Source organism: Oxyura jamaicensis, chromosome 5, assembly GCF_011077185.1.
Source record: "Oxyura jamaicensis isolate SHBP4307 breed ruddy duck chromosome 5, BPBGC_Ojam_1.0, whole genome shotgun sequence".
Taxonomy (NCBI): domain Eukaryota; kingdom Metazoa; phylum Chordata; class Aves; order Anseriformes; family Anatidae; genus Oxyura; species Oxyura jamaicensis.
In genome coordinates, this window is record NC_048897.1 from 38,093,674 (window position 1) to 38,116,714 (window position 23,041).

General features: G+C 43.7%; 1 protein-coding gene across 3 annotated transcripts in view; it reads right to left on the reverse strand.

The window, feature by feature from the left end:
- CCDC88C (coiled-coil domain containing 88C) overlaps positions 1-20,771 on the reverse strand; it is a 91,886-nt gene extending 71,115 nt beyond the window's left edge. For 2 of the 3 annotated variants that reach the window (XM_035327405.1, XM_035327403.1), the window contains exons 1-3: positions 20,425-20,770; positions 20,227-20,327; positions 12,199-12,307 (exon numbers count right to left, since the gene is read on the reverse strand). In XM_035327405.1, coding sequence (XP_035183296.1) covers positions 12,199-12,307; positions 20,227-20,327; positions 20,425-20,484 — 270 coding nt within the window. In that variant the 5' untranslated portion in view covers positions 20,485-20,770. Of the gene's footprint in view, positions 1-12,198; positions 12,308-20,226; positions 20,328-20,424 lie in introns of all 3 variants that reach the window. The other variant, XM_035327404.1, reaches the window with a different exon arrangement.
- Between the last annotated feature and the right edge of the window lie 2,270 nt (positions 20,772-23,041).

Here is a 23,041-nt window from a genome sequence, read left to right on the forward strand (position 1 = left end):
TACCCTGACTGGAGACACCAGATACCCACCACTCGACAGATGGAGAGAACCAGTTCTTACAGGCATCATTAGACTGAAGGCTTATGCTGCAAATTTCTGAAATTTGGGAAGCAAGCTGCAGATTTCAGTTCATTGGGACATGCTTTAAGCACGTTGGACAAAGTCGCTGTCAAAGCACGAATTTCAAAGTTGTTAGACTGATACTGGTCATGCACCCAGCAAAGAAGAGATCCTACCGTAGGTTTTCCACTTCTCCCACGTAAATGCATCAATATACAGAGTGCAGGCATTCTGGGGGCAGGGTGCTCCCTGACTCTTCTGACAATGGTTCCACTTCATTATTTGCTATTTTGAGCATTAGACACAATAAGGTAACTTTGCAGTCACTTTCTTGCTTTGTAAAACCAGGAACTCACTTCTTTTGCTTTTCTGTGAAGTGCAGCAAACAAAACTTTTCAGACCAAATTAAACATCTTACTTGGAGGGCAGGAAAGGAGGATGGGGGTGGGGAATAGGGAAAAAATAAAAATAATCACTGTCATAGTTAAAAGTGGAATAAGACTTCAGAACAGCACATGAAAAGGGGTTTAAAAAAAGCCATGCTATTTATTCGTAGCAGTTTGTTGTTGTAGAACCAAACTTCTATTTCAAACATTAGACAACTGTTGTACTGAACACCTCAAACATCTCCTCACAACTGAGCTGATAGGTATGAAATATTCACAGGATTTTTTCTGCAGTTTTAGCACTTTCCTTTAGACCCAGGTGCACTTCCCAATAGCCCTAAGGATAACTGGACAGTACAACAGTCATCCGTGGTGAGAAAGGAGTGTCCACACTTGTACACTTGTTCTTTTCACAATCTGTTGGTACTGTATAGGCCAGGAACCATTCCTTAACATCCCAGTGACGAAAAACAATGGTTGTGCACAGCCCAGAGAAATAACATTGAGGCTGTCAACCACTCCCCATCACTGGCACTAGACAGAGAAGAATGGCAGGGAAGCAACTGTGAGGCCATAGAGTAATACCCACACAGTGCATTTACTGTTACTTAAGAGAAAAAAAAGTACAATGAGACAGCTCAAAAAAGCAGAATTCAATGCAAATCTTCAATTAAAGTTTGTTTTTCCTTTTGTTCTTGTTTTTAAACATGGCTTAATACTGGGATGAGAATGACAAGAATTGAGTGTCTCCCTGCCTTTTCTTGGCTTACACACACGCGTATTTTAGTTGCGCCTCTCCACCAGCTACACCACACCAAACCACGAACTGTCAGAAGTGCAACTCCAAAAAGTGACTGCAGTGGCTTAAATCTAGGGCTAATCTGATGATGTCCATCAGCACACCAGCCAGACAATTGCTCTAGAATGGCAGATTCACCTATGTGAAAGTACTTACTTAAAGGTCTGTGCTTCATTTAATACAGCTGCTTGTCCCCTCCTTCAGAGCTCTGTATATTAAGTACAGTTGGTGGAGCAGCCAAAATCCCAGTTTATACTCAAATTGTAAACTGGGACTTGCATGCTAATCTGTTACAAAGCAGAAGGAATCAGGAACCTGTTTGTATTTTAAGCATCGTTCCATAGCACTTAGTCAGCTAAATTATTCTTCCCTATTAACTTTCTTGGATTACAGAGGCCTTTGAGGAATTACGGCTAAAGCAGCCTGATTACAGAGACTTCTGTGCGTATCAGTAAGATCGAGTTGGTTTTACTTTAATGAATTGGATGCTAAGGGTTATAAATTTGAGCATCAAAAGGGATGAAGTCATTGGTTACAAATGCATTTCTACTTGTTTACAAGCAAATCAAAACAACTTTAGGAAATTTGTCCTTTATACATGGGCAGCAGAGTATGTTTCTGACTGCAAAGCCTGTGTGCTGGAAGCACAGAGTGGTTCAGCTGGGACTGCAGCAAAACCTGCTGCCAGCCCAGCCCAGCTCTGAGCTTGACGCACCTCTCTCGGCAGCTCAAGGCTAGGAAGGGGTGTCAGGATGGGACCTTCTGTGGGCATCCAATGGTTGCTGTCAACACTGCAGTCTCCAAGTACTGGTAAATTGCAATAAGCACCTTGAGGTTGGTAAGGACTGCAGCATGCTGTCAAGGAGAAGAGCCAAAACAAACCACGATCTGGCAACTGCCTTTGGTTTCACAACATCCAAGGGCATCAAAGGAAAACCGCCTAAAGATCTGCAAGGTGCTCAGCATCTCGAGTTGCATCAAGTCAGTACTGCTTATAATCAGGTCCTATGCCATGAAAAGAAAGTGCAATTGCAACTGAGAAGGTTTAAAAAAGGAGAGGCCAAAGTGATTTTGAATCTTATTGAGAGGAGACTTCAAGCAGTAACAAAATATCTGAAATTTGAATCCCTCAATTGCAAGCATGCAGAGCCAGTAATTTATAAAGAGAAAGGACTACGTGAAAAAGGGAGATCAAAATCACCTTTCCAAATCAAGATCTTGGCTCAGGCTACAAAGGAAATGCATACTGGAGGAAACACAGGGCAGTTCACCCAAGCTTGAGATTAAAATGGAGCACTCTGGTTTTGTTTCTTCTGCATGACTGGAATCTGGGAGCCAGATTAAGCGTCAGAGCACTCAAGTGTAAGCAAGGCTTCTAATAATGGCAGCTTTTGTAGTCCTCCACTAACAACTCCTACCTTCTGCTCATACAACTATAAAGACACGTCCATGTGCTGTTCAGATAAGTATTTGCCACAAGTCTTGGAAACAAAGACAAAAAAAAAAACACTGACACAGCTTTTTCATACTAAAAACCACAACAATATAAAGGGCGATTGTTTTTCCCCCCTTTTTGAAGGATCAAAATCCAAGAAGTAAAAAAGAAACATGTTATATTAAAAGGCAACTCCTTTTAGCTAAATTGTAGTTCTGCTTTGAATTGTGACTACAGTATTGAGAGATTCAAGGTCACTAGCCAAATTAGAAATCTTATTAAAAAAAAAGGGTGGACTTTAAAGACAATTTCTCAAGACTAGTCCTGTTACTTTGCAATCTGTATCCTGAGAAGTGATCCTTTAACTCTGCATTTAATATAAAAAACTCTGCATATAATATAAAAATTTAAAGAGAAATTCACCTCCTTCCAGTTTTTAGTGGTAGATGCTTATGCCTCCCCTGGGACTCCAGCCACTTGGTTTTACTGTAACACAGCTGCTCCAAAATAAACCGGGCATTAACCTCAGTACGACCCTCCCCTTTTCTTCTAACACACTGCACACCAAACAAACAGGGCTTTCTGCATACAAAATTGATGCCGGACACCATAACAGATACCTTTGCAGTGGATATAGTACATATCTGCTCACCATTAAAAAACAAAAACTTATTCTTTTGCTCCTAAACTTTACAGCAAATAAATTCGACCTTCTTAAAGTTAGTTCTTTAATGTCAGTAATTAAAGGTGACATTTTTCTAGAGGAAAACCATCACCTATTGTTGTTTAAAAGTTTTAAAAATATTAAATGCCCCGAGATACTTATATGGGATTCAAACAAGATTTTCCTTTGTACAAAGACTCCAAGTCTTTCCCACTGCTCCCAAAGGAGCAGATGCCTGTCACTTAGCTTGATCACCTAAGAGGCTCTAGTGATGTCATTCTGAGTGTAAAAAAAAATAAATAAATAAACATCTAGAGACTTTTAATAATGCTCATTATGAAAGAGGACAGACAGTGACAGCTCCACAGGGACCATTTCAGTCTGCTGAGCAGGTTTTTATTTAGGCACTTTTAGTGGCCATATGAGGACCCAGCAGAATTTAAGAGCTTAACTCCCCTTCAGCTCTCTCTCAATCATAATGTGAAACAGGAGAGGCAGCAGCTCTCACGTGGCTTATATTCAAATTGCTCACCTAAAGAGCTGTGAAAATGTGTACAGTGCACAATCAAAAAATCTGCTTTACCTACTCCTTATAGAGGAGCTGTTTGTTTTTTTAAATCCTTCCTTATAAGAAAACAATTTGCAAGTGGAAGATGCATGCATCAGCGAGTGACAGCACTGCAATTTCAGCGCGTTCACAAACAGATGTCTTCCCCATTTTATGCTGCTGTAAAGCCCATCCCCTGTGTAAAGTAAGAAATACAGCCTTTCCTGTGGTTTGTCTTCAGCATGGTGACAAGCAGGCTAAAACCTCCTCCAGTAGCCAGTTCTGCTCCTGCCTCAGACCCAAGAACAAGCTCTGCAGGCCAGATGCAGCCATTCCTGGCCAGGGGAGCCAACTCCGCAGCCTCCACATTTTCGCTACCCTACAGCGCTCACATTTGCTGGAAGTCCTGAGGGTCAACAGAAAGCTCTAGCAGACCTTTACCAAGCGATCCAAGCTTGGTTTTCAGAAGGAAATACAGCTCTGCACTTGAATATAACGCAGAGATCTCCCATTAATTTCTGAAACTGATGATTGCTCCTTCAAAATGATGATCCCCGCTGCTTGCAAACACAGCACAAGCAACTGCCTCAGATCAAGACACTGTAGAAAGTATTGTTTACAGCTATAAAAAAAAAAAGTTAAGAAAAGCAGTGTGTGGAAAGGTGAATTTGTTACAAACCTTTCTAACAAAAGCTATTTACATGCAATTAGAACAGAAAGCCCAGTCCTGCTGATTGAGATGCAGAGCAATGACACCTTTGCTCAACAGGGTCAGAGGTGGCTCTGGAACTGACAGGAACAAGCCTTGACCCCAAACCTTACCCCAGACACAGAGCTGTGTAAGACAAAGACTGAGGACACAAGCGAGTGTGCCACAGCACAGATGTGACAATCTCAGTGAAAGCCACCCTGGATTAAAGAATGTTTTTGCAGACAGAATGTGCAAATAATATAAGAAAATAAATCACTTTAATTTGCTACTTGCCATTAAAAAGCAGAAATTGTTTAAGGAACTGCTATGCAATTAGGGGATTTGTTTTGTAATCATACTTTACATTTTTGTGGAATTTATCTTCTTGTCTCTTTCACTGTTTTTAAAAAATGTCTAAATGACACCGAATGCATTACAGAAACAAAACCAATAATGCAATATTTAATTTTCATTACAATCTTTTAGCAAAAATAAATTTCAAACCTATTATCAAATGGCATGCAGGCCAGTTTCCAACATACCTGAAGCTGTCAGCCTCTATAAAAAACTCAGTTCTCTCAGCAAAACGTCAGCTGACACAGAATGGGACATTGGCTTTAACTTCGGACAAATGTGAAGTCAGTACTGCTGCATGGAGTTATTCCATACTGTGAAACTTCTAGATTGCCTCCATTTGATTCTGCCCCTGCACTTACACTTCTACAGTGGTCAGTCATGTATATGATAGGGTCATCTTAACTCTGTTCTTGTAAGCCAGCGAAAATGCATTAAAAAAACCTGGGGACCAGGCCAAGAAGCAGCTAGTGCCAATAGTTGACACCTTCCCTTCCCCAGCCAGCCTGCACTAACAGATGATTATTTCAAGTCACATCTTTGACAACCAGCCTTTGGCAATGCTCTGAAACCTATCTGTGAACTGCCCCGCCGTTCCAACCACCACACAAATAAAGGTATTTCTACTTCAGGACACTGCTCTTCTCTCCTCTTGATTCTGTTTCATTTGTCTGCACCATGAACTCACACCCTTCTAGCTTATTAAGGAAAGCAAAGACAGGACTACACAGTCACGTGCCAGCCTATTCTGCCCTTTCCCATATCGTAGCTCCAGGAAATTACAGGCAATAAAGTAGTATAAAAGCCACCCTATTCTCTTCCATCTGTTTGAGGTCACTGTTTCATTCAGTATTAAAATGCACACGGAGCCTCAGGGGGTGAAATATGTGCCTTTTTAAGCTCAGTCCTCCATTAAACATTCTAACATAATTCAGTGTATCAGCCAAAATGCATCCCAAAATCACAGCCAGTCATCCCAGTGAGGTACCCAGCAGTGTACCACTAGCCACCTGAGATGGTAGCTCTCTCCACACTGGGCACCTTTCAAACTGACTTGTGCAGAAACTTGTTTCAGCTCCAGGGAAGGAAATGGTTCTCTTCCCCAGTTCTTCTCTCTCTCTCTGAGACAAAATTTAATGAAAAACAGGAGCAGAAACAAACATGGTGCTGATAACATCACACTCCAGGTCATGTCAGCAACAGGGGCAGTGTCTCCCTAGTCTCAGCCTACAGCCTTAGTGAAAGGCTGAGCATCTCTGACAGTGTCTTAGTACTGACTTGTTATCCTAATTTATTTACTGTACACTTAAAAAAAAAAACGCACCTCAGTGGCTCCTTGTCATTGTTTCTACATGCAGCTGCCAACATAAGGCCACGGAAACCTGTATGCTACCTTTGGTAGGTGCACCAACGCAGTTCCCCACACAGACACAATGCAGGAGGCTATATGCATACAGCCCACTCGGCTAGACAGAGAAGGGAGAGAACATACACTTAAGAGTGCATGAGATCAGCAAAGTATTTGAATTAGAAAGAGCTTATCTATTGAAGCTTTTCATGTCTCGCTCTTGACATTCTGGGTTAATAATCTTGGAATTTAAAGCCCAAGATGATGAAAGGCTCCCCCCCACACAGACTGCCAAGTTGCTAAAATAAGATTTCTAGAGAACAGGAATCAAAGAAAAGCAGTCACCCAGGCACATTGTATTAAACACGCCAAATCAACATGATTAGCAAAAATGCAAGTTCAGTTTTATCATCTAATTCAGTAGGCCACTGTGGGCATGAATCCTCCCCCTCAGAGAGAGGGATGTTTTTCTACTTCAGAAAATGTGCATTTATGTGTATTTCTAGCGTTTTGGTGTTTGCTTTGCTAAAGATTGGATTCCTAGGCCACTAGAATTAGCCTGCCTAGTAGGGAAAGGCTTCAGCTCACAGAAAAGGACATTGCTACTTCCAGAACTTTATTTATAGCTCCAATACAGCTGCCAGTTCAAAACTTGTGCCCAAATCTGGAGCTTGAAGCTTGAACTCCTCTCTGCAGCCCGACCAAGAGCTCTCAACCTGACTCAGTGCTTCAGCTACAGAAGCAGCAGTTGTTTAATAATCTGGAAGCTACTGGTATTGCGAGACCTCAGCTGACCCACAGGGAGAGCTTTTGGCCCAGCATGAAGACAAAACTGCTTCTCTGTGATGGAGGTTACCATCACAGCACTACTACGGTCCCAGTACCAAAGAGCCCACAGCAACAGCCAAGCTTACAGGCGGCCAACTCCTTTTAATTCATCTGCATGATGTTACTTACCTGATAAAAACCCTGCTGCTTGTACTTGTTTTATAGCAATATGGAGCAGACAAGGAAAAGCAGAACACAGGCCTGAGAGACACACCTTAGAAAGTAAGGCATCCTTGCTCACCATTCACTGAGCCCAGCAAAGTGAGTTTAGGTGGGGAGGGTAGGATTTGAGGTGATAGCAAGTCTAAAAATTCAGTGAACGTCTCCATCTTTATTCCCCCATACCCTCACTTTAATAAAAATGCTAAGGGCTAGGAGTTTCTTACTGAAGCTCTTATCGAGGCACAGGCCTCAGTCATATCTCATTTCAGAGCTCTTACAAATAGGCTTTTTAAAAAAAAAAAATAGAGAGATATTTCCAACCTAGAAACATAAGAAACATGAATCAATCTAAGTATTCAGTGGCCACAACTACAGGAACTACAGGCAACACACACAGCGATGACCACATTGCAGCACTTCTCCACATGCTCTGTCTATGGTCATAATATCCATGAATGGACTAAGCCAAAGGATGGTAACATTCCCCTCCCCCCCCATTAGCTTCAAGTTTTTGTGTAAAATGCAGGAATTTTTGCTTGAGAGTACAGCATATACTGTTGGAGTGATTACTGGCAACTGGTATCAAAGTGATTTTTAGTTGCTTGAAATGAAACTCTTGAATCCAAGCACTGACACACAAGCAGAGGATGCACGACAAAACCTCTTCAAGCTTCCCCTGCCAGCCTGCCTTAAGCCTTTTCCAAGGCTGTCTTGGGCATGTTCTCCAAGCACTGTGGAGATGGAGGCAGCGCCTCACATACAGACAGTTTGAGTACCAGCATCTACAGGCTTTACATAATCTCTGTAGCACGGCAAAGAGATGGACTAACACTCCCAGTTTTCTAGCTTTCTCCTTTCCTTGTTGTAAGGGACAGAACCAGCAACGGTAACTCCTGCACAGGTTGTTGCAGTTTATGGGTGTCATTTATTTTGGTTTTAAGCATTGTTAGCAAACCGTGCCAGAAGCAGCAACAGTTGCACACCATGATGAGGTCAGTTGCCACAGCTGGGATTTATCAACCTTCAGAAAAGCAGCAGAAGGTATCAGGGCAATTAAGGACACAACTCACTGCGAACCTGGGTCAAGCACATTTATTCCAATGAGGCCAAACATTGCTAGGTTTTGTGATACTTGCACTGGAACTGTTTTCAAGCCAATTTAATTGGAGCAGTGGCTCCTTATGGAAGCTCACAACAGAAACATTTCAAGGTGAAGAGAGCGCTCAGGAATAGCGAGGTAACTTCATCTGTCACACCGGGTATGCCAGTGTCAGCACAGGAGACCACTGTTCCCAAATGCATTACCAGCACAAGGCAGCAGGTCAGTCAGCTCCACCTACATGGGTGGAGCCATTCCACACAAAACTGTTCTGAATTTTGGCTTAAAGGGCCTCAATTCAGTCCGAACAAGACGAGGCACATAAACCTCATACTGTGAGCAGCAGACACATTCGGCCTTGCCCAGCCTTTTACTAAGGTATGGCACCTACTCCAGAAGTATTATGGCCTGCCATTTCTCCAGCAGCACAGTGCTTTAACAGTTATTAAACGCAGTTAATGACAGATTCCTTTGAACGATCAAGAAATCCCACAGCAAAACGAGTAATTTGCCTTGTCTCCAAAGAGAAGGCTCTCAGGCCAGTAACAGACCTGCAAAGTGCAAGTGCTCAAGCAGCAAGAAACACAGATGTTATTGCCTGTTACCAGGAGTAACCACTCTTACATACCCGGTTATAAATATATATACACACATATGTGTATATATATATGTATAGAGAGACAGAGAGACAGAGAGACAGAGAGACAGAGAGAGAGAGAGACAGAGAGAGAGAGAGACTGTAGCAACCAATATTGTCCCCCCCTTTTAAGAGTCTTAACATTTATCTTCACAGCCATCAACAATCAGGTTTTGTGGACCTGAAAACTGAAAAGTTAATTCTAAGAATTCATTAATGAACAAATTCAGCTATCAAGCTTCTAAAAACAAGAGGAGAGGTTATTTGAACTAGAAAAATGCTTCTTCATTGCAATTACGATCTGAAGTGTCACTTTGCTTCTGAACAGACTTATTTTAGTAGCCACTGATGTCACCTTCCTCGGATACATGGATTCCAGTACCATGAATTAATGCCATCTCTCTGATTGTTCCTGCCTAGCACACAGAGACCAATACTCCTTCGTACCTAACAGTGTCCCTCTATGCAGCATGAAGAGACGTTTTCTCATTCTAGGAGATCCAGCCTACCAAATTCAGTAACTAAGCCATAAACTTGACTTGGGTCCATTAAGCGAAAGGGAATGCAAAGCGTCAAGGCCAACACTATTTTTAGAGCTCATTTCCCTTGAGGAAGCAGCTAATTCATGTTCCTATTGTTTGTTAGGAACTTTTCCCTCCCACTTCTAGTCTACAACAAAAATGCACAACGTGTGAATTTCACTTTAACCTTGTCTAACGTATCAATATTACTGCAAACAACGCACACAACTTCAACCCGTTTAAAAAAAAACTCTAACATTCAGAAAAGGCCTAACAATACTTAAATATTCCAAGCCATCTATATTAAATAGTTCAGTTGCATGTTGAAAAAAAAAAAAAAACTAATCAAAACTACTTATCTCAGATCCTAAAACACAAAAAACCCTCTGAATATCTAGCATTAGTACATACGTGATGTTATACCCCACATGGCAAAGAGATGGGCTAACACTCCCAGTTTTCTAGCTTTCTCCTTTCCTTGTTGTAAGGGACAGAACCAGCAACGGTAACTCTGAAAACCTAACTCCTACCTAACTCCTACTCTGAAACTCTTAACTCCTCCCAAACTACTGAGAGTTGAAGGCTGCACAGCATCAGAAGAAAGGGCACCTCAGATTGGCATTGAAATCTTGGATTTACCCTGAACATGTGACTGTGACAAGGACAAATAAGTTTCTTATATAGCGTTATCATCGCCAAAAGACTAGTTTTATTTGAAGCTCTGCTGTAATCACACATTCTCAGGAGCAAATGCAAATAATGATCAGTTCTTATGACTGTTCTATTCACATATAGGATACATAGTCTTCAGGCAACAAGACTGACTGTACTTGATTTCTGGGCTACAACAGGTATATCACTCCTTGCCTCCTGAAAGCCTCAACTACTGTTTCCAATCGAAAACTCTGCATCTTAACCTATTTTAGCAGTTCCTAGCTTTATTGGATTATCATTACACAGCCCAACAGCTAGGTCAATGAGACACCAAAGAACATATCACACAATTGTGAACCACTTTTCTTTTTTCCTGAATCTGTTCTCTCTTCATATACTATTAAAAGAGGTCAGATTATCAAGACAAAGAACTTAGACGAATAAAAAGCTTTAGAGTTTCAAGACCCGAAGAACCAGACCCTCAGAGTGTAAATCTTGAGTGGATGGGGAAGGAAGGAGGGAACCTAGTCATGTCCACTGTCCTTACATTTAGTCCTTTTTCACTTCAGACTCTGTATACACCAACACCGTTCAGTGGGTAACCGAGAAACTAAAATAATAAGCTTCAGTTTCTGATTATGTCCAAAGGGAATTTCCCATTAGAAATCACAAGCCTTAGGAATGACATCACATTGTATCAGCGTGTTCCATTCTCAACTGCAACATAGGTCAGATGTCTTCAGAAACACAGTGTCCTCCCACATCCCAAACCTAAGCTACACCCTCCATTTTCCTCATGCAGCTAGAACTTGCTTGCATGGAAGTCTCAACCATGTGACTTTTTCACAAGTGCCTCTCTCTCCATTAGGCTTCCTGCAACAAATCCAGAAGCAGAGTAGCAATAACATGGGACAGCAGTAGGTGGGGCTCTGGAAGCCAGTGGCATCAAACAACACTACTGCGGTTAAGCATTACATCTTTTCTGTATTTTGAGGACAGACAGTCCACAATCTCTCTTCTGTATGTACAAAAAATATGAGGTGTTCAGGATTAGCACACTCAGTTTACTTTTGTCCATTATAGGATAAAACGTCCACTGAGACATATTTACAGGAGCATTTCAAAAATCCTTGTGTTTTCCAGTCTGGTTTTTACTGTGCAACATTCAAATTTGGCAAAACTCGTATAAAAGGCAACAGCAGAACAGTTACCTCTCTGAGCAAGGAGCCAAAATATACACAACAGTGTGCGTGCTGAAATTCTATTTAGAGCAACTGAATTCACTCCTATGGCTTTCCAGCAGAACCCAACACATATCTCAGTCCACAAAACTGCTCAGCTGTCACTATCCTGGCTTTAGGGGAACACTTACAGTAAAGGAACACTGATGGTCAGGTCAATGGTGTGACCTAAGAAGTGCACTATTTGGGAGAATTTACAGTTGTTACTACATTTAATTCTGACCAAGGAGAAGGTGGCCAGAACTTATAAGTAGCTTAACACTTACAAAGGAGGGAAGGGGAAAAAAAAAGTACAGTGCATGAAGTCTGTTTTGAAGATAAGATCAAGTTCATTTTTCCTAATTAATAATATATAAATTTGTGTTTGTATACGAATCTAGCATTGAAGATATTTCTGCATAATGAATTTTGGTAGCAGCCCTGTTATGAGAAAGTTACTTGTTTTATACACGTTTTATACCCAAAAGCACTACCCCAATTTCAGTAAAGCTCTTCTCCCACCTCCCCAAGAGTCCTTCTACACCTTTTTTTGGAGAAAAAAAAAGAAAAAAAAAAAGAGTGGGGGCAGAAGCACAGCCTCTGGCCATGGGGGATACAGAAGGTAGGCGCAGTGTTAATTGATAAGGAAAGCATCGCTGAAAAGTACTTTTACACTAACATAATTTCCTCTTGTTTCCTGTGGCAAGTTTCTTTTCAAGCCACCAGCTCCTGCATTAGCTGAAACAATAAAACAATCAACACAAGATCAAGGAGCAAAGAGCAGGAATCTTACCTGATAGTAGGTCTTAATGTTTCTGACTAAAATGGTCAGGTTTTGAACCCGAAGATAGGTATCATTATTCACGTGCTTGTTAACACGTTGGTTGGTTGGCCGAGGATCTCTACAAACAGAAGAAAAAGAAAATCAATTATTCATTTCCTTGGTTCTAAAACCGAACATCTCCATAATGCACCATTAGGAAGACCCTAAAAATACCCATTAAATGAACTGACATAACTCTGCGTGACATGTATACATTAATTCATGACCCAGTAAGCTCATTCATTACCTTTGGACTTATGTGTAACTGGGACATCGTCCTGCATGCCACCTACTTTAAGTTAACCCACACTGCAATTCATGGCAGCTTCCTTCCTTCCATTTCCTTAAAGCATAGAGCATATTTAGTTTGTGCAAACTAGACTGAAACAGTCTTTGTTAGTAAGGGTTTTATCTTATGCAAATAAAGGGAAGCCTAGAGAAGACAACTAAACCTTGGCTTTAGGGTTTTAAGACTAGAGGAGGGTGTTAACTCCTGATCAATGATCATTGTGTGAACTGTAAAACCCAGATATATTCTACACGCTAAGGAACTGAAGGGAAAAAGGAGCACTGCACTTTTACTATATCCACATCATCTTGTTAGATTCTCTCTCATACATTGTGTGTCATAAATAATAGCTCTAATTCTAGTCTTCAAGTCCTCTTCTTTTTCTAGGCTTCAAAGTCTTTATATTTCAAATAAATTTTGACTCAAATAGGCATATAATTCTAGGACAAGGGAAAAAAAGTTGTGGGAAGATTAGGGAAAGAAAGCTAAAGCTTTTGTCAGATTTTAACGGAAGTAAATCAAAATTGTACCCAAAGCAATTTTACTTCTGACGTTAAGAAAAGGCAAAAGGCTGAAAATGATTAATATGTGTACGTCAGATTCTCTGTGCGCACCCTAATGCGCTGCCAAGAAAACCTGAAAATCTTTATCTGCTGATACCACAGATCAAAGCCAAGCATTTACCAATAATAAAGGCTCTTATCAGCAAACTCCTTCGCAATCCAAACACCTGCCTCCCAGAGCCCTGCTTTGGCTGTTAATTAAGCCATTCACAGCTCTTCCAGGGCCAAATATTGAACTCTAGCACTGACAAGGAAATAAGAGAAGAATTGATCCAATATTTAAAAATTGATCTTCCAAAGTTTACATAAGTATGTCAAAGAGCTTTTACATTTTTTTCAAATGCACAGTCATCTCAAAGCACTTCTCTAGTGAAAGCAGTGCTTTATGTATAAATATAGAGAGGGAGATTCCAGAGACAGAAAGAAGACTGTATAGGTAGCAGATAAAGTCAGAGACAGAGTTGATGTACCAGGGTTCAAACAGACAACTGATGTAAACTAGCACAGCTATTCACAGCCCTTACACCAGGAAAGGATTTGGGGTACTGATTGGCACTGTAACCAAGTATGAAAAAGAGAACAAAGAGGCAAGCCTAGCAAGCTTTTGAATCTGTAGTAAGGATTTCCAGACAGTTTCTGTTTTTCACACACCAGAAGTGTGAACAATTCAATTTCACTGATGCTCAGATATAAGTGTGGAAGCCATACACATACATTGCTTGACAATACTGGTCTTCAGCAACACAGCAAGGAAAGCGTAAATGGCTTGGAGATTACCATGTCTCCAAGTGCTCTCTGAGCAGATGTTGACAGAATTTGATCTTGAAGGAAGCTGGAAGCTTAGCCTTTCTAGGCAAGGTTGTGACAACAAACCAGGAAGCTAAAAGGGAAGAAACTTTCAGTAGAGAGAAGCTGGCCAAGGAGAAGGGCAAGCTGAAATTCCCGTTCCACAGTCAGGCAGCAGACCCGTGTCTCCAGCCAGGAACAGAAAGCCTCAACTGTCTGGCAGCAGCTGTTGTACGGAACAATGGGGAAAGAAAACGCTGCAGTTTTTACACATTACCTGTTAAAAAAGCACTTTGATAAAAAATAAAATCCTACAATTTCACAACAATACACTTCGTACACATATTGGAGATAGTATTAAACGGTTAACACTGAGTCCCCTCTCTACAGCAGTTCCGGTGACTCAACCACTTATGGCTTGCTTTCTCTTCCCCAGAAGTTTCCCCAGCTGTGAAATTCATTTCTTCTAAAATGCCTCAGCCCCCAAGTCCCCCTTGCCCTTCCCCTGCCCCTCAGATGCCATGTGAAGTCAGATGGCACACCCAACAGCTCCTGCTGGGCCACCCCAACCACAACTCCAGCCCTGAGGTGTACCAGCAGCAGGACTGGAAGATGAGCCAGAAAAAGCTTGTTTAAAAACACAACGCTCCCCAAACACGCACAAAACATGGCAAAAAGCCACAAAACACACCCACCAGACACAGCAAAGGAGAGGCTATTTCTTCAGCAGTTACAGGCTTGGCTTTCAGAAGTAGGTAAGACAGAAAAATCCTCCTTTCAACACGAGACCTGTTTGTCTTTTTGGCACTGAAGCTCTCTTCACTGACACAAGCAAGGCCCTCAGAAGCAATTCTAGGACTTTCATCCCATCATCTTCATTAAAGGTAATCAGTTGCCCTGAGAGCCTTTAATGCCCTGACCTCAGGGTTCTCTTAACCCAGAGCTAAGCTTAGTCCACTGTGTTATCCTGCCTTCTCCTCACAGACACAGAATTCAAAATGACTGTTCGGATTTCTGGATATCCTATGTAGCTAAATTCATCCATCGGATGACTTCAGAAAGGACCCTTTCCACAAGCTATGGAAGGCCAGCACTGTGCATACTTCAAACCACCACATAGCTCACTGTCTCCACAGGGAAAACCAACAATTCCTTCTAGTCAATCAATATCCAACTGCTTCTTAATCATCCTTTTTTCCAATTATTATTTTAAATCCTGAATCAGAAGGGGCAACATGCCAACACAGCAGGTCTGAGGTGACCTGCTTATGGCAAGAAAAAGCCTGGGAAGGAATAGAGATGCCAAAAACATTCCACAGTCACAATCTCAAGAGAAGCGAAGACGACTTCAGTGCAGGAGATAGAGAAGCTAAAAAGCCAGACAGCAATGTTCTCAAAACACAGGCTGCACAACCTGATGTACAGCAGGGGAAAGTGAGAAGATGAAACAAAGTCCAAAATGGGTAAAAGTGCCTGACTAAAATCATACAGCAAGAGGCAAATTCTGTGCTTAAATAGGTTTCTGTCTTCAAATACACAGCGCTGTTGGTACTGCACTGCACACATTATAGCACTTGTTCAGTTAGTGACGCTCCATAAATGAGCTTTATTGACAGAAACTCTTCCCAACAGCCACACTGAAAACTGAAGAGGGTTATTTGGCAGCAGTAACCAGATAAACCAAAAGAATCAGTGTCTGAATGTATCTGAAGAAAATCAGTGAAACCAACCTCAATGAGATCTTTTTTCCAGTGTTGATGTTTCATCTTTCCCTTATGCAAAAATAAAAATTGCAGCCCTCATGTTTTTTAAAAGCCACCTACCCCTCACGATCAAAGACCTTCACTAAATAGCATGGAGGCAGTGTGACAGGCATGACTATGGGCGGCCCTCACCAAACAAGTAAAAAAAAAAAAACCAAGCCAAACCACCAGAAGCAAAGTCTCAGGCCTCACTGTATACACAAGTATTTCAAATAAGTCCTGTGATCTGTATGCCTACTTCAGGCTTTTCATAGGAGTGAAGAGGGGCAGGGAGATGGAAGCTGAACCGTGAGCTCAGAGGATGTGGGGCTGTCAGCACCAGTGTCTGAATGCTCACCCCCTTAAGCCACCAATTAATAAACTAAAAGCAACAAATCAGGGAAAATTACATATATTTTGTTTCTAGAATTCAAAATGACAATCCTATTTGAGCAATTTCTGACAAATAATACAGATAATTAAGGGGGGAGCCCTCAAACTGTGCCCAAGGGTCATTAAATGTCAGAGCAGATCAGAATGCCAGGCGTGTCCAGCATCCATGTCCCCAGCCAGCACCTGCACCTCCTTCCGCAGGGAGCTCGCTGGCTCCAAATGCACCAGGCCTGGGTTAGCCCAATTCTCATGTAATTCTCTTCCCTCCTCTAACTTAGAGAGGAATGAGAACACTGAAGGTTGGAGGGGATTCTAAATGGCCTGAAAAATTGAAAAAAGTTCAAACATGATTTTAAGTTAAACGGATGTGTATCTTTAGCCACCCATTCCTCATGCCACTTGCTGCAAACCACAAGAAGCAGGCACCGGCAACTTGGTTGTTCCTGTCACGAGGTCTAAATTAAAGAAGGCAGAATTACTACCTCACACTGAGGCAGCTGCAAATGACATCAAGAAATCCATCATTGTGAACTTTTATGTGGTTTTAATACAAATGGTTTAATCAGATGTATTCCTGACACACACTTCTCCTTCCTGAACATTTTAACAGGAACGCAGAATCTCCAGTCAGTCTGAGGGATTGAATTAGAACAAGTCAATATTAGAGTGCTGAGGTGCCTGCACGTATAAAGCCCTCGCGTAATTTCCCAAATAAAGCTTCCAATAAGAAGTTAAACGGGGTAAATATTTGCTTACACTCAGGGGTATTATGCCACAGCTGCAACTGTAATGCTGAAGGCAGTCTACTCAGTGTCACGACGTGCTACTTTCATACCAGGAAGTGACACACAATCATCTAAAAAAGTTCTTTAAAATTTGTCCACAAAGAAGCTCATTTACCTGACACACCAGATCTGCCAAAAACACCGCAGATCCACTATGAAGATTAACATAAGCATTTCTGCACACACAGCATTAACCCGCTACTGTAAATGCTGTAAATGTGCAAAGTCAACGCAGCCTCCATGCACGAACACGCTGGGGTACACACGTGGACTGAACACAGGAAGAGGAAACCACCCATTTACAGCAAAATGACTTGAAAAAAGTAAGTCTTTAAGATACAAGTGGGAATCCAAAGGATGCTGCATGCCTCTTCCTGCTAGATTTACCTGCTTAAGCACCACAATTCATAGCTATGCAAACCCTAGCTACTTTTTTAGAAGGGTCTCACTCCATCAGGGGTCATCTAAAAAAGCCATGCAGCAGAGCCCAGCAGCCAGCTGTCTACCAACCAGGCTGTGGCAGAACCTACTTCATCTCTAAAGAGAACAGGGTGAAGACACAGCCCTGTTTTCACTCCTGCCACACAGCAGGGACCCAACAGGCAGGAAGAGAGACAAATGTCACCTACCACCTCCCTGGTGACATGGTCGCCTTGCTGATATGAACCCACTATCTAAAAACATCGACGCCACAACATCACAGCATTGGGATCTTCTCCACCCATTCCAAGTTGCCAGACAGCAGCTGGGAAAAATCCAACCTATTACAACAGGAACTGGGAGTGACTGAACTAGTACAGCCCTCTCTGCACCTCAAAGAGCCAAAGCCTTACTCTCACTCACTCTTAACAGGTATATCTGGATTTCTTCACAGAGCCACCAGACTTTCTAGCCATGTACAAAACTTCAACTCTGCTTAGCTGGAGGACAAAAGCATTTCAGTTTTAATAAGGAAACTCAAAAGAATTTGGCTTCTGAAACCTTCATCAAAAGAAACCTGTTGGTCTGCAGCAAAGCACTGCATCACACCCCATGTCTAGATGTAAGGTCATATGCCCGTGTGATTTGTGCTCCAGTAAGTAGGCAAACAGAGTAACCTGAATAACTAAAACTGAAATAACACACAGGAAATAATACAGCTACCCACATGAGGGCAGCTATTTCACTCTGCATGCACGCACATGTATGCATGCACACGTGCTTTCAGGCAATGAAGGGTATCATGGCATACCAAATTCTATCACATTCATTAAAGGCCCTCAATTAATACAATTTCACCAGGAACAAATCTCAAGCCGAGCACTAAGAGTCATCCTCAGGGACCAAGGCTTGCTGAACCGGTGAGCAAGCATTTTAAAAACACATTTATTTTTCTATTCTAAAAGCTTTGTGGAGCAGAAACACTCCTTGAAAGGCCTTCCCAGTTTACAGGTAAGCAGTAATTGCATCGCAAGCTCTAAAGGTTAGATCAGAACAAATGAAGGTCACAGACAGCACCCTGCTCAGTCAGGATACATAAATACAGCCAGGATCTTTCCTTAGCTAAAGAGCTTCAGGCTTTCAGTAGAAACATCTTAATTCCAAGCTCCCCAGCCATCATTAGAAACACTGCCAAAGCTGCCTAAAAGGAGGGAAAAAACTCCAATTGTGAATAATGGGTCAGTTTCCCACTCAATCCTGCCTGTGCTTCCCTCAAGAACACTGCAACACTACCAGCAGAGATTATCTTTTGGAAGAAACAAATTTACTTTCCTGACTGCCTGAGGCAAGGAAACATGCCAGGACATTTCTCACCAACATGATAACCGCCAAAACGCCAACTAGTGTCCCTGCACTGTTAGTTGATACAATAAATTCCTTATTTCAATAAACTTTTATTGTTCGCTCCCTGTCCCCAGGGCACCATTAAGTTGCTCCATAGACGCGAACAATTTTATGTCACCTTACGTACTTCAACTGGCCAATTACAAAATACTTAAGTTTGTTTATTGTATACTCTTTTGCATATATTGATGGTATTGTCAACTGATAAAGCACTTCCCAAATCTATCACTCGCCTCAGAATCTTACAGACATTCAATACCACAAAACTTCTGCCTATTTAGTTACCAAAATTGGGAGTGACTAAGTTCACTTTCCTTGTTTTGAAGTAATTAATTCTTTCACACATTAGAGAACGGTGACAGTCCAGTTCATTAAATCTACAGCAGACTCACAATTGCTACGCGTCCTTGACACTTTAGGTGGTTCTCTCTGATTTATGACCATTGCGTTTGATGCAAAATCCCATTTCCCACGTTTTGGAAAAGGTACAAATCTGTGTTTGAATGCTCATGCTCAAGGCTCCAATTTGCAGAAAGTTCTCTTTTGGAAGTGTAATTTTTACTTAGAAATGCTAGAATTTGCATCTTCTTCTTACAACTAACACTTTACTCCATTTTACACCACTACTGCATCAACCCTAAAGGGGGTGACTGATCTGGGTCCTTTTCTGAATCATGAATCTTCACCTTGAAATCTTCATTGTCCCAGTTCCAGTACAGAATTTCCACCGTTAGTAATAACGAAACCAGAAGAAAGCTTGATTGCCTTTACAGCTGGGGCAGCCAGGTACCAGAAGATAACAGAACTTGCCAACTTGAGCAGGTGGAGCACAGAGTCTCACACTTTTTTTTTTTAAAAAAAAAAAAAGTTTAAAGGTCCTAATGTGTGCTCTTCATTTAAGCGCTTGAAGTTGGCCTAACATCCCAAGTCACTGGTTGAGCTTTACGTGGTTTCATTCTGTGAAAAGAGGGCAGTGCCAGAACTGGGCGATGTTGGAAGCTTCCTCCCCTGCAGGTCAAATACCTTTCCCTGCCAGCTCTTTATCAGATGCGTTTCAGAGTATTTAAAAGCAATTAGAGATGAAACAGAAACAGCAAGGCTCTGTGCACAGCAGAGCAGCGACAGGAAAGGATGTGGTTAAAAATGGATGCTTTAGCAACAATTTACTTCAGCGTTAAAAGAAAAGAGTTATTTTCAGTTCGGGCTTCTAACCTACTTGTAAGTTTCCTCGAGACATCTCTCTACGGCACAGCCTGAAAAATACACTAGCTACCAAAGTAAAGTTTTCTCTTTGCCAATCTGTTTTTAACGTCAAGTCTTACACGACCACGTAGACACGCCTCAGATGCAACCTCCCCAGTAAAGCTTCACTTGATGAAGCGCTTTCGTTTCCTTCTTTACCCTGCAACACAGCCTGCCCTGAAGGGCACGGGCACGCTAAGAAGCAGGCAGCCGTTTAAAAGCGTGCAAATCCAGAAGGAGCTGCAGCAGTACGGCAAGCCCGGACGGGACGGACGGTTGCGATTCCCCCCTCGCTTTTTGTTACTCTCCAAAAGGCGTCGGAAGGGAGGCAGACGCCCGACCAGTGCCGTTCCCCCTCCCGTGCCCCCACTCACATCTGCAGCATGATCCTGTTGAGCAGGACGCCGTCGGCCAGCTCCATGTACATGCCCAGCTTGTCCTCGCTGCCGCTCGACAGGGCTCCGAAGGTTTTCACCTGCCGGGGAAGGAAGGATGAAGGGAGGAAAAGAAGTGCTGCGGCCGAGGCAGGTGCCTCGGGAGCTGCCCGCCGACCGCCTGCCCCCCGGACTCACCCAGGTCACCAGCGGGCTCTGCAGGAAGAGCTCCAGGAGCTCGGAGACGGTCACGTCCATGTCGCCGGGAGGGCGCGGCAGCGGGGCCGGCTCACTCGGCAGACAAAGGCGCCGAGCCCATGGCCCCGCCGCCGGGCAGCGCCCGCCTACAGCGGCGGCGAGCCGCGGCTCATCGCCCCCCGGCCCGGCGGAGCGCGGCGAAGGGGAACGGGGAAGGGAAATGGCGGCGGGGGGCAGCGGCCGCCCGCGAGGGGTGGGCGCAGAGGCGGGAGGCTCGTGCGGGGCCGCTCCCGGAGCCCGCGCGGCGCGGCCCCGTCCCGGCCCCGCTGCTACCTGCGGCGGGGCGCGGCCTCGCCCCGGCCATTACAGCCCTGCCGCCGTGACGGGCGGCGCCCGCCGCCAATGGGAGCCGCCGAGCGGTCGGTCCGGGCCAATGGGAGGCAGACAGGGGCGGGAGGAGGCGAGGCGGAGGGTGCCCCCGCCCGGCCCTGAGGTGGCTGCTTGGGGGGTGCAGGGGGCAGCTGAATCCCTCCTCAGCGCCCGCGGGCAAAAGGGGAAAAATCTCAGAAAAAAAGGGGGTGTACACGATCTCACGCCCGCTTCCAGGAAAACGAAGCGAGGTGCAAGCAGTACTCGGTCCCCGTTGCTGTCCTCAAACAGCATCAGGTGGTTTGTTAGGGATAGCGCTACCAAGGGCACAGCGCTCCTCTGCGGGGCCGAGCACGGCGGGTCGGGGCTGGCAGGTTGTGGCTAGCAGCCCCTGGGCCCACTGCTGCCCGAGCACCCACAGCAATCGCTCAGCAAGCAAATTATTTCCGGGGGGGGGTGGGGGTGGGGGGGAAGGGGGGCAGAACTTACTTTATTTTGGTTAAAAAATAACTCCAGATAATCTGAGGTTCTCCCGTAATTCTAATGGGCCTTTTCTGTTTCTTAGTTGTATCTGGATGACTACACCGCTTTATTTATCCCCAGAATGAGCGTGTTCTATTTTTCACACAACAGTCTGTGCATCAGCAACTTCAGAATGCATTTTGTCTATGTCTCATTTAATCACAGTAAGCTCACAAAATATATTTTGGATCTTACCAGGTCAGGCAAATTGTATCTGCAGTTCATTTTCTTACTGACCAGTTGATCTCCCACCCCTGTTTTTGAGAAGGGATGTGGGTACATGTGTGTGTAGCTTCGGTCTGTACGGGAGGGACAGATGTTGTTTTGCCTGTAGGAACTGAGCGGTTTGTAAGCAATCCATTACGGAGTGACAGACAATGCTGTTCATTGCAGCAGCCTGCTTGTCCCACATAAGATCAGTTTTAATGATTTGTTTCATGAGGATCTTTATTTTAGGCAGCCGTGTAGGTAGAGTCAGCAATACTCAGGAAATTTGCCAGTAAATCACAGATACATTAGTGGGAGGGAGATTAGACCTCATGTTGGTATCTGAGACGTCTATGGAAGAGAAATGGAAACTTCCCCCATGTTGGAGAGCTGGGGTTGCCCTGAGTTGGTCATCCCCCATCAGCCATTTTGAGGCAAGGTCAGCCTGAGGGAAGATGGCACCTTCCTGCCTGCACTACCCCTGCTCCCTGCCTGCTTCATTAGCCCAGCCCCGCAGGGGGAAGCGCCCATAGAGGAAAAACTCCCTGCTCTTAGTAAAGACCCCAGGAGTAGCCCAAATCTCCAGGTCTGCATTCAGATGGATCCCGTTTATTATACAGGAAAAACCCCCATCTAGTGAACGTGCTATTTAAGCATGCTAATGATCAGGCATGTTTTGATCCTTAACCTTGTGGACCAACACATGGTACTGGGGACCTGACCTCTGTGAGCTGCCCTTACTTACAACCTGGTGCAGCCACTTCTCTCCAAGGTCCTCGAGAGGATGTACCGGGGGGTAACAAACAGTTAAATTACACTTACCTTGTGTTGTGTGAGTCATGTGTCTCAGCTTTTCTGCCCCTGAAAAGAAGGGGGTTGTAGGGACACTGTTTGCTGTAGTTGGAAGGACAAACGGCATGTTTTTGAGTGTAACAACTCCTGCTCAGGTATGGAGAGAAGGGGAACGATTAATTATTTCTCAACACTTCAGAGAGACAGACTGCTATAATTTAACTTCTTGAAGCCTTGTGATCTCCTGTCTTGTGAATATATTTCATTAAATAAAATTTAAAGCTGTTGCTGCGGCGCTTACAGCAGAGGATGATTGTGTTAATGAATAGTCAAAAGAAAAAAGACTTAGTAATATTTGGAAAATACACAACCCCTTCAGAGAAGCCAGAAGAATACAAGAACATTTTTCTACTTTTCACAGCTTGAATCAGACCCGTTTGTAGAAGTATGCCTCCAGAAACTCCTAAAAATCGAAGAATAGTTGCTTTGTCAGATTTAGGTATCACAAAGTGTGAGATAATTAAGGGCTGGGGTGGTTGTCCTGCATCGTGGAGCACAGTTACAAAAGCCCCCGTTTATCACCCGGCGCAGGACTCAGCCGGGAACCACACACTGCCTGCTCCTGCCGGCCCGGCCCGGCCCGGCCCGGGGGCACAGCACCGGGACCGGGCCCGGCCCGGCCCGGGGGCACAGCACCGGGACCGGGACCGGGACCGGCCCGGCCCGG